At 48.0% G+C, this 11941-nt stretch overlaps 2 protein-coding genes across 3 annotated transcripts; both read left to right on the top strand.

The window, feature by feature from the left end:
* The first annotated feature begins 115 nt into the window (after positions 1-115).
* On the top strand, positions 116-2959 carry LOC120957894 (FACT complex subunit Ssrp1). The gene is made up of 3 exons (XM_040380326.2): positions 116-351; positions 475-2520; positions 2596-2959. The coding sequence occupies exons 1-3, from the start codon at positions 298-300 to the stop codon at positions 2680-2682; spliced, it is 2187 nt and encodes a 728-aa protein (XP_040236260.2). The 5' UTR covers positions 116-297; the 3' UTR covers positions 2683-2959.
* A 1911-nt stretch (positions 2960-4870) lies between these two features.
* LOC120957153 (mobility group protein 1A-like) lies at positions 4871-11110 on the top strand. Of its 2 annotated transcripts, none has more exons than XM_040379201.2 (3): positions 4871-5025; positions 10079-10285; positions 10442-11110. In XM_040379201.2, exons 2-3 carry the CDS (start codon positions 10136-10138, stop codon positions 10625-10627), a joined length of 336 nt encoding a protein of 111 aa, XP_040235135.1. In that variant the 5' UTR covers positions 4871-5025; positions 10079-10135; the 3' UTR covers positions 10628-11110. The 2 variants fall into 2 exon arrangements, with proteins under 2 accessions (XP_040235135.1, XP_040235136.1); XM_040379202.2 differs by lacking the exon at positions 4871-5025 and adding an exon at positions 6683-6808.
* The last annotated feature ends 831 nt before the right edge of the window (positions 11111-11941 follow it).

The following is an 11941-nucleotide window of genomic DNA, read 5'->3' as shown; positions in this document are numbered from 1 at the left end:
GTCCTAAAACATGGAAGTAATCTATTCTAAAAAGAATGAAAAAATACACATAAAAAAGCGCTTCTACCTCTTTCTATTCACCTTGAATAGGACCTGCTCCGGCTGTCAACAGAAGCAGCTGTCAAACGGCTGCGACCGCGCCAAACATAACCAATCCAAACAATTGCCGTCTTCGATCTTTTTCCTTGTGATTTCCGTGACAAACTACGCAAAAAAGGTTATTTTCAGAGTGTGTTGGGGTTAGAAACTTCCCTGGTCGGTTTGTTGGGCGATTCAGCTCAGAAACAACGCGTAAAAATGGCCGATTTCCTCGAGTATTCATCGATCAGCTCGGAGATTCGCGGTGCGATGGTATGGATACGCCGTAGTACGCTGGCTCCCCCGCCGCAACCACCATCCGGTCGGGCAGCGTGTGCGTGCAACAATCATTAACCCTTTCCCCCCCCCCCCCCCCCCCTTTTCGTACGTTTCCAGTGCCCGGGCAAGCTGAAAATGACCGACACGGCGATGGTGTTCAAAAGCGACAAAACCGGCAAGGTGGAACAGATCAACTCGAGCGATATCGAGCTGCTGAACTACCAGCGGTTCGTGGGCAGCTTTGGATTGCGGGTGTTCCTGAAAAACGGGTCGCTGCATCGCTTTCTGGGCTTCACTGGCGACGAGGCAAAGATAGCGGAGTTTGTGAAGAAAAACTACAAGCTCGACATGCTGGAGAAGGAGCTGTCGATGCGCGGCTGGAACTGGGGCTCGGTCCAGTTCAAGGGGGCGGTACTGAGCTTCGATGTGGAGAACAAGACCAGCTTCGAGATTCCGCTGAACCACGTGTCGCAGTGCAACGTGGGCAAGAACGAGGTGACGGTCGAGTTCCACCGGAACGATGACGCGCCGGTTAGTCTGATGGAGATGCGGTTCCACATTCCCACGTCCGAGTCGGCCGGTGACGTCGATCCGGTGGAAGCGTTCCAGGAGAACGTGATGAAGCAGGCCTCGGTCATATCGGTGTCGGGCGATGCGATTGCCATCTTCCGCGAGATCCACTGCCTCACGCCCCGCGGTCGCTACGACATCAAGGTGTTCCAGTCGTTCTTCCAGCTGCACGGTAAAACGTACGATTTCAAAATCCCCACCTCGTCCGTGCTGCGGCTGTTTCTGCTCCCGCACAAGGACAATCGGCAGATGTTTTTCGTCATTTCGCTCGATCCACCGATCAAGCAGGGCCAGACGCGGTACCACTTTCTGGTCACGCTGTTCCAGATGGACGAGGAGACAAACATCGAGCTGCCGTTTACCGAGGAGGAGCTGAAGGAAAAGTACGAGGACAAGCTGACGAAGGAACTGTCCGGGCCGGTGTACGAGGTGCTGGGTAAAATCATGAAAGTCATCATCAACCGCAAGCTGACTGGGCCGGGCACGTTCATCGGCCATTCGGGCACGCCGGCGATTGGATGCTCGTTCAAGGCGGCCGCTGGCTATCTGTATCCACTGGAGCGGGGCTTTATATACGTGCACAAACCGCCAGTTCACATCCGGTTCGAGGAAATATCGACGGTAAACTTTGCCCGCAGCGGAGGCTCCACGCGCAGTTTCGATTTTGAGATTGAGCTGAAAACCGGCACGGTGCACACGTTCAGCAGCATCGAGAAGGAGGAGTACTCGAAGCTGTTTGACTTTATCGTGTCGAAAAAGCTGAACGTGAAGAACACGGGCGGGAAGGCCAGCTACAAGGATGACTTTGCCGACTCGGACAACGAGGGCGAACCGGACGCGTATCTGGCCCGCGTCAAGGCGGAAGCCAAGGAGCGGGACGAAGACGACGACGGTAGCGACTCGGAGGAGTCGACCGACGAGGACTTTAACCCGAACCAGCAGGAGTCCGACGTGGCGGAAGAGTTCGACAGCAACGTGGAGTCGTCGTCGGACGATTCCGACGACGAGGACGGCAGCGGCGGCGACAGCGACGATGGTAGCGGATCGGACGGTGGCCGCGAGAAGAAGCGCGACAAAAAGAAAGAAAAGAAGGAAAAGGTAAAGGAGAAGGCACCGAAACCGAAGAAGGAAAAGAAGGAGAAGAAGGAACCTAAGGCGAAAAAGTCGAAGAAATCGAAGGACCCGAACGCACCGAAACGGCCCTCGACCGCGTTCATGCTGTTTATGAACGCTAGCCGCGAACAGATAAAGAAGGACTTCCCGGGCCTGTCCATCACCGAGATGAGCAAGAAGGGGGGCGAGCTGTGGAAGGATCTAAAGGACAAGAAGGAGTGGGAAGCGAAGGCGGCGAAGGCGAAGGACGATTACACGGAAGCGATGGCAGCGTGGAAGGCGTCGGGCGGCGGTACCGATGGAGGGGACAAGGGAGAGAAGAGGAAGAAGTCGACGGCCAAGAAATCGTCCGACTCGGCCATGAAGGGCAGCGGGTTCAAGAGCAAAGAGTTCATCGAAGGGGATGATTCGTCCAGCGACGAGGACACAAAGAAGGACACCAAGAAGTCAAAAGCACCGGAAGCAGCAGACAAGAAGAAGGTAAGTCGACACCGACTGCAGTTTAATTTGTTATCGATGTGTCTAATGTATGTATTTTAATGTCTCGCTTTGTAGAAATCGAAAAAATCAGACTCGGAGTCCGAAATGTCCGCCTCGGAGGAGGAAGAGGAGGATGAGGATATGAGCGAAGGCAGTGATTAAATCCGGCAACCATCGCATTTGCATCATCTCGCCCGGAGCGACCTTCCCGTTGCAGTATCGTATTGATTATGAATAAGAAACGCGTTTCTATTTTACTCATCATCTGTATAACACTCTGTACGACACGTATGTAAACATTCTACCGTTTGCCTTATGTTACGGAACGAATCGGTAATGTTTGTTCTTTTGAAATTCCATGCCAATTCCATCTCGAAAGCAGCCAAGCTCTCCTATCAGGTTAAAAAGAATAAATGTAAACTTCACCTTTAACCGGTAATATTCAAGGCTTCGAATAATATAGTAGAAAATGTATGAGAAATTTACGCTTGATTGGTTTGAAATGAGCATCTCATGCAAGCGTTTGATGCCGCTTGCAAACATGTAACGGCCGCTTTCTCTGGCGTCACCGATGCAAAGCAGCAGCCATCACCAACACACATGCATCGGCGGATCCGCGCTAGAGCAGCATGCAAACTCTATCGACGCTCCGTTTGCATGGGAAAGCGTCCCTTTTCGAAAGTGTCCTTCCCCCTAGCAAAGGAAACCAAACGATCGCAGCGTGCCCCTCAAGCAGCAGAAGGTAGAAAGTGCACGACGCAGAGCAGGCGAACGAAAAAAAGACTCCGCAGCGCAACAGCCGGCGCTTTGCTTTGCCCCTTACCCTCTTCGCAAACGGGAAAAAGGCAAGCGCGCCCGCCGAATGCATCGAACACAAGGACGCTCAAAAGGATCAGCGTGCTGCGATGGGAACAGAGAATTGCAACAACCGAACGGAAAGGGAACGGTTATGTTACGGCTTCACGAAGGGTGTGTGTGTTTGGATTTTTTGCTCTCTGCCGGACGGTTACGGTAGAGATTTCATGTCACGACGCGGCGTTCTTTTACCCTTCACCGATGGAAAAGGTACATTAAAAATGTTCGTTACATTCGGTAGTTTTTGTAACGTTCAAACTATATCAATCAGTAATGCAGGCCAGTTGTTTCTATTGCTGTACAGCTTCGCGCTTTAAAACGTAAGGCGAACGTTCATTGTTGTATGTGCAAGGGTACAAAAGGAAGCGATACAATACACTTTTTGGCGCCAAAAATGGCCCGCCAGAGCAAATGTACAGAAAAAGGCGCCTATCCTACCCGTTTACTGTACACTGGAAATGGTTCATTTTGGGAATGTTTAAACATATTTTTAAAGCGAAAACTGCTAACCAATCATCCAAATTCCAATTATTTCAAATGATTATAATTCAATAATTTTTATGCAGAAAATGTTAATTTTTATTGTAGTTATTCATCATTACAATAAAATAGTTAATCCTTCCAGTGAGTTGCTTTTTGAAACAAGTATCTATTTTTTCTTGTCATTTTTAATTGTTGTTCTTCTTCCAACACTCCGGTAGCTTTCCACCCGGTATGCGCAAGACATTTAAAAAAGTGATATTATTCAACAGCACTGTATCCTAATAATAAACCACGCAAAACAGAAAGCTCCTCGGTACGGATGTTGCCTACCAAGCCGCGAACCGCAAGGCAAAACGGCCATCCGTCCCTACAACAAAAAACGTAAACAAACCCTATATTCGCCGTTTGACCTAGCGCAGGACGGCGATGGCGCGTTCGCATGAGGAAGCGATTTCTAAGGAAATTGCATGAAGTTGTTACGCAAATGGGCTACTTTTCATTAAAGAATGTCTGTTTTAAAATTGCATATAATGACCCACGCCTTTTGTATGAAGGAAAGCATCATTTTGCGTCGAACGCTTTCCCATGCCGCGCAAAAGAGGGTTTGATTTGTGTAAAAACGCTCTTTTAGCGCTAATCTGGCTGGGTGGACAGTTTAACGCTGTTCTTATCTCAACTCCCTGCATGCATACGCGCAAACTGCAACGGGCCCCGGCGGGCATGCACGGGCCGCCGCCGCCAAAAGTGGCCATATACACAGATCGGTACCGCAAGCAAATCGTAAATAACAAATAACGCCGGCTGCTGGGCTGCTGGTGCGTTTGAAAAAGTGACGTTTGGCTTTCATTCATCGCATCCGTGCACACGCGCCCGCACACACACACTCACGCGCGCACGCCTCAGCGATACCGGGGAGGGGTGCGCGTGTGTGCGTGAGAGATCGCCGCCGCTTGTGCGAGAGTGTGCGTTGGATGTAGCAGCGCTCGCAGCGCAGACAAAGCTTTCCCTTTAGATTGGTCCAAGTGCTCTGGCTCTGTTCACAGTTCGCTCGAGTCCCCGAAGTAAGTTGTTCTGCGCCCTGTCTGGTGCTCTGTGTGTGTCCATAGGAAAAAAGTGGTCATAAATTAGTGCATTTTGTGCGGCCTATTTCTCCAGTATCTTACTCCGGTGAGTCAAATATCCCGTTCTACGACTTATGGTGACAATATTCAAAGAGTATTTTTCGCGCTGACCGCAAAAATCGGTGACGATTTAGGGGGAAAAAATCGCCAATTTCCGAACCGCTTCGCTGGCGTGGGTTCGCTCACCCAATCCACTATGGCGACATATTGGAATTGTATGGTGGCTGGTGACGACGGCACCGCAAACGATGGCCGTTTTCGGTCGATCGCGGTACCGGACCCGTACCGATGGTGGGTGAAATAGTTTAGCAAAAGTATTTTCGCACCCGTTGCGACCCATTTCGGTGGCGTGCGTGCGATTCGGTGGAACAGAAAAAATCATCAAAATGGCTGGTGCGGTCCAGCGGCTATGGCTTCCACACCGCCGTGCTCGCATTAAATATGGGTGGGATTTTGAAAAATAAATTCCCACCCCGGACCGCGTCCGAGGGGCGAACTTTGTTCCATAATCGTCCTATGGCGGTGTGGCCGATCGATTGGCATCGGTACCCCGTGCGGTTCGGTGGAAAATTCGTGAAAATGGCTCGTTTCGCGCCAAAATATTTTTCCCATATATTGGCTGGTACCGTGGGCCAAATGCTGTACAGTTCGTCCATCTTTCTATGGGGGCCCCTTGCAAACCGAGCCAAAGAGGTTTTTTCATTGAAACGGGCAGGGGCACTCACCGTCGATACGATAAGAGGCGCTGTTGTGTGGTGTGTGGTACTGTGCGAGCCAAACGGCACTCACACACCCCGTGTATCGCTCGCACACACAGAGCGACGAGCAGCGCTGTGTAGAGAGTCGATGTTGGGCTGTGTATGGACCGTAGCAAAGCGTCGGTAGAGTTTTTGAATTTTGCCTCGGAAATCGGTTATCGCAATGGCGGCGTGCTCTCTGGGCTTGCTGCGATGCGTATTTAGAATGTAATTTTTTTCCGTCTTCGATTTACTGACTCCGGTTGTGTGCTGTATTAGGTGCATTATCAGTAGTAGCAGCGTCTATGCGTTGTGCTTTGCCATCAAAAAGCGTTTAAACAGCAAACGCGGACGATTAAACATGGCAAGGGTGGTTGTTTTTCGTTGGGAAAAGAAGGAATTTTTATTTGTGAATATCAGTCTAATGGGCACTGTTTGTTGCTGCAGTGATGACGCTATTCGAGAGAGGAAATGTAAAAGATGCGTTGAACAAGTCCTTGGGTTGTTGGGATCCATTTGCGAAAGCATGGGGAGATTTTTTCGATCGAACAATTTTTGTAAACGCGCGTACTCGCAACGTCGAACAAAAATTCCTGACTGTTATTTTTCCCGCTCTTTAATGGTTCCGCTTGTCTCGCTCACCGTCCATGTGTGTGTACGTGCGGAACGTTTTAGCTGGGCCAGGAAGAAGCGCCACTCACGTACAGTTGAACCGCAAGGCAAAATGGCTACCGACGCCGTGCTGCGAGCTAGACACAGGCGCCAACACAACCGCACCACATCGCTCCATAGCAGGCCGTGTGTATGTGCGGTTAAGCGAGTGAGTGCCGCGGTGTGTGCGTGCCCGTTACGTCGACCATTTCTGTTACCGCGCAGTACCAGACCGTTGATGGTGTGCGAGTGCCCCTTTTTTTTTTACTGTACATGAAAGCCACTCAGCGCTGAGTGACCTGGTTGTGTCGGTCGAGACCTTTGGCGTTGTTCGAACGCGTTCGCAGCAGTCAGTTGCAGTGAGGAACGTTGTTGGCATTGGTCGTGTTTTCTCGGAAGTAGCTGTGCGGTAGCTTTCGAGTTTGTCCCAAGTGTGGAAAAGTAAGTGGCTTTGTTGCTGGATCTTTCAATTAGCAGTGCAGTTTGGAACTAATTAATCGTAAATCATCCCGAATTTGATGGTTGAAATTTGAACAGCGTGCTACCATTAACCGGCATCTTGTGCGTGTGTGCGTGCGTTTTGCTTGGAAAAGAACTGGCCTCGTTGAAAGTGCGGCTTGTGCGCGTGTGTGCGTGTGTACCAACGGTTTTTTTTTCTTTTGCTCTTGGTGTAAGACGCGCACGACGACGCACGCTTTTGCTTGCTTGTGTGCGGTGTTGGCTTGATTTTTAGTGGCTTTTTCTTCATTTCCCCGATGGAGAGGTGAAATTCTTTCTGGTTTGCTCTGCTGGGTTTGTAGGGAAAGTGGCAAGAAAATGGGAAAAATAGGCGTCTTGCGAAAATGGTACATTTTCTAAGAAGTGTGGTTGTGTTCCCCTACCAAATGGTGTTAGTGACGCGTCATTGCCTGGGCGAATGGCTTCCGTTACCCTAAAATAGGGCCTGTGTGTAGTTTTGAAATGTGAGTGGCATGGAAACATTTTCATGAAAAAAAAAACGCTTACAATTTCGCTGAAATGGCTCTGTGTCAGTAGAGTGTAACCTCAAAATTTATGATAATCGTCACATTTTCAGCACAAAGCAAGCCAAGCCCAAGCGGTGCTTGATTTCTGTACCCCATCTTTCCCAGCGGCTTCTTGGTCTTGTTACTACGTAACGGCCAAAAAATGTGACGCGCGTGAGACCTGTGGCGTTGTTGTGGCCCGCTTCCAATACAAGCGCGTTCGCGCCATAACCTTAGCAAGCGTGATGAGGCCACAAGCCCCAGCCAGCCGCCAGGGCATCATCATCCCAAGCGCGCGACCCGCGCGCACTCACGAGGAGAAGGTTCAACAGAAATTGACAGAACTTCGGCGATTGTAACGCCGCTGCGTAACGCGCGTTACTCTCGTTCGAATGGAAATTAACGGAAAACATTTTTTTTCGGATAATAGTTGACGCAATATTAATGTCCATTACCATTCAATTCGTAGTCTCTCAGGCTGAGAGTGAGGCTTTTGGAAAGCAAATAAAAATCGCAGGAATGAGACCTGCGTGTAGAAGGAATATGGTGGCAGATGATGTAAATAGCAGCCGCAGCAGCAGCAGTAGCTCGCTCTCATTTGCGTCCTCCATTTTGTATGGTAGCAGCAAAGGCAAACGGCGGATGCTAGAGCTTCTTGAAAACAAGCTGCTTGATATGGCGTCTAACATGACGGTACGAGGGTCTAATTTTGAACTTGCGTGAAAAATGTTCATGTGTACATTTTATGTATAGCAAAAACATTATTTTATATTGCCTTGGTTTTTTTCCCAATGGGGATTTCTTTTAACGGACCCATTGCATCACTGGCATGTGGTTTGTTCCTTGCTCATGTACGCCGTTTGGCATCGTGCTGGAATTGAAAAAGCGCGCGCATTTTTCTGAAGCGTTACATCCACAGCGGCGGGAAGATAAAGCGCATCAGAGCAAAGGATGAAAATGGATTTATTGTTAATTTTAGTAGGTAAATTCGGCAATAATGTTTTGCCAATAATTATTGTTGTACATTAATGTCCGGCTACTTCACAATAATCAGCATAATTTCAAACATTTTCTCACATTTTGATATGAACTTCGTGTGCTTCCAGAGTTGTGTTAGTTCTTCTCATGTTTATTATAAGATCACATAACTAGATTTCTTGCGAAACCACGCTTTTTTTTAACGGAAATCCAACCGAAGTCGTGAGCTCCTCAACAAGACAAGAGGGACACACGGTACACAGACAGTGTAGAGGACCGCGCTTCCGTCGTTGTGTCGTCGTGTTCATCATTCTCCAATTTCATCAGATTTCACAAGCAAGTTTCCTCTTCTTGGGTCCGGTACACAACCACACAGCACCGTTGCTCCCTTTTTAGCCACAGATATATGAAGGAAGCTTGTGTGTTGGGCAAGCGGATTTTTGAGTGGCTTGGGTTTTGTCGACACACGGTGGTGTGGAAGAAGCGAACGCATGCGAGCGCACACCAAGAGGGAGGTAGTCAAGAGCACGTTTTCTTCCCTAGGTGAGAACGCGCGTTTGACGGTCGCAGCGACACACAAGGGCAGCTGCGTGTGCGCGTCGTATCATCTTTTTTATTTTCTTTGCTCTTCTCTCGGTGTCGAACGTTTACGGTGTGTTCGTTCCATTCTGCGTGAGAACCTGCCTGCCAGCAGCACACAGAAAGGGATCCACACAACCACTCAACAGTTCTCGGATTGGAATCAATAGGTCGGAGAGCGAGAGAAGAACGCATAAGCAGCATATTTTGTCAGCAAAAAATAGCCCCGAATAGAGAACAGGGGACCTAAAGAGAATACTTTGATGAGTTAAGGAGATCTACTGTGTTTGTGTGGGGCCACCGTCGCCAAGGGAAAGAGGAGGCGTTACATGACGACGTTATGTGGCTGTTGGGTTAAAAGGTGGAGAAGGGAGCACGGGGAAGCGCGATGGAACAGTACAGCGCCTGTCGTGTATCGTCGTACACTAAAGAGAAGCAAACATAAGACAAGAGGGGACACATCACCAATAAATGCCATCAACGTCATCATCTTATAATATTTTCTTGCCTTGAGGGAACTCACGTTTCTGAACGGTGGTACAGCAGTAACAGTGTTCGTCGTGATACGTATGTTGAGAGCACATTTTTGCAACCCATTTGCGTTGAAGCAAAAGTCAAATTCAGGTTTTGTTACGATGTTATACGTTTAAAAATTGGCCCTGCTTTTTGTTGGTAGAAATAGAAATGATGGGGAGGATGAGTTGGGAAAAGATACTCCTAGCGCCAGGGACAAGTGTTGCGAGAAACGGCACGAAAGAAGATGCCGAGATGCTCATAACTACCGCACACAGAGGAAGAAGAGTCGTTTCATGCACACTGCTGTAAACGGTTTTCAAGGGGCGGTAGTGGTTAGAGCCTAATGAAAATGGTCTTTCTCCTGTGTTGTTCTGCGCGCAGTCGTGCCATGTTGTCTTGTTTGTTTCGCTAATGGGTGCATGAAAGAACGGAGAGCGTTCAAAGGGGGTTACGACGAAAAACGGAAAAATTCAAATTTCCTTCTTTATGACACGACGATGGGTGGTGAAGATGGTTGAAATAGCAGTATCCATTTTGTAATTTCTTATGATTTCGATTTAATCCCTCTTTCTCCATGTCGTGTGGTCGTTAGTTCATTTTATTTACTTGTGTTCTACCTCTGCTGTATTTTCAGGACATTTTAATTGTTTGTGACTAAAACTTAGCAAAAACACGAAAAGTAATTGCTACCATGGCTGAGAAACCAAAGCGTCCTCTATCAGCGTACATGCTGTGGCTGAATTCGGCCCGCGAACAGATCAAGAAGGAGAACCCCGGAATTAAAGTGACAGAAATCGCCAAAAAGGGCGGAGAGCTGTGGAGAGGAATGAAGGATAAGTCGGTAAGTATTGCCTGTGTTGATATATTATTAGCCCTTTTGTTGAATAATTTTGGTTTAATATATGATACACACTGCTAAAGAACAACAAAACCAAAAAACCGACGCGCTAACATCTTTGTTCTGTTATTTTACAAACGCGCTCAATTTACTCAACAGGAGTGGGAATACAAGGCGGCCAAGATGAAGGATGAGTACAACAAACAGATGCAAGACTTCGAGCGAAACGGAGGAAGCAAGGACGCCGGAACCAAGAAAAAGAAAGGTGCAAAGAAAGTTGTCAAAAAGAGCAAAAAGAAGGATTCGGAGGATGAAGATGACGAGTCTGGAGATGAGAGCGACTGAACTAATCACTAACCTTAAAATAATTATTTTTAATTTATTGTGTAAATGTTCGGGGCCTTACTTCAACTACAAAACCACAGCCATCTCTTTCTCTCCCCCTGTCTTACACGCCGGAAACAGAACAGCCAACGCGCTACTTGAGGACAGTCCTCGCTGTCCCCAGTCCCAGTATTCCTGATACTGACCCTGCTACGTACATCGTACTAGTACAATAACCCTCTAAAACCACACCCCTCCCGGCAACCCCCCGTCAGTATAATGAAAGGCTTTCCGACAGTTTGATAAACCGTCAAAAAGATTCCTTCTTCATCAAAACTACTACCCTAATACTGCTACTACTACTGTTCACTAACCAAAAAAGATCTATCAACTTGCCACCGCGTCACACACAACTTTACACAAAATTGAAATGAAAACGAACTAAAAAAACGTAAAATGACAAGTGGAAAAATAGAGTTTTACCTATTGAACAACCAAAAACAACCAGGCCAAACGCGCATAATTTTATGGGAAATGTCTGCCCCCGCCCCTTCTTTACCCCCCCTTGATTCAAGTTTCGATAGTGGTATGATGGATACATGTTTGTTGTGTTCCTCCTCTGTCTCTTTGAAATGATGAGTTGTTACAAGAAGAAGAAGCATTTTTGGAAGAATTTGGAAGAAAAGATGACCATGACAACACAACACACGCCACCCACCAACCAACACAACCCACCACCCCCTCGAGTGTGAGGAGGAGGAGGAGGAAAGGGTAAAAGCAGGAGGTATAATTTGGATTTTTATTTTCCATGTCGATTGTGAACGTCCTCTGTATCTTGTTTGGGGGGGGTCTCTCTTAGAACAAAAAGCTTAGTATAATGCCACGTACGCGTATAGTTGTTGCATTTATGCTGGCCGGCTGTGTGTGTCGTGTTTTGTGTGTTGTCAGCTATGTGCTGAACCAGCCGCGACCACCTAGCTATATGGCATAAGTGCACTGAAGGATGTACAAGGACAAAAGGCCACGTAGGAGCGTTTGCCTGTGCAACTGTCACAGAGGAGCGCCTTACTTTCTCTCTTGTCCTACATCACTAGCTTCAAGCTATACACGCGTGCAAGTGGAGAGGAGAGGGATATTGTAGCTTTAGTAGACACAAGTACACCGTGTTCATGTTTAATGTTTACTTTTATGTTCTCTATCATGCATCTCCCACAACATACACACACACACTCTCATAAACATCACGATAAAACGGTGCGCAGGATCAGCAGTTTCTGCAGACAGTTTCATCGTTGATTGCGCATGTGTAATGATCCACCATCTCATGTCAGTTGT

The sequence above is a fragment of the Anopheles coluzzii genome, chromosome 3, assembly GCF_943734685.1.
Source record: "Anopheles coluzzii chromosome 3, AcolN3, whole genome shotgun sequence".
Lineage (NCBI taxonomy): Eukaryota > Metazoa > Arthropoda > Insecta > Diptera > Culicidae > Anopheles > Anopheles coluzzii.
Note: the sequence above shows the minus strand (reverse complement) of the source record. Positions and strands in the feature narration are given on the sequence as shown.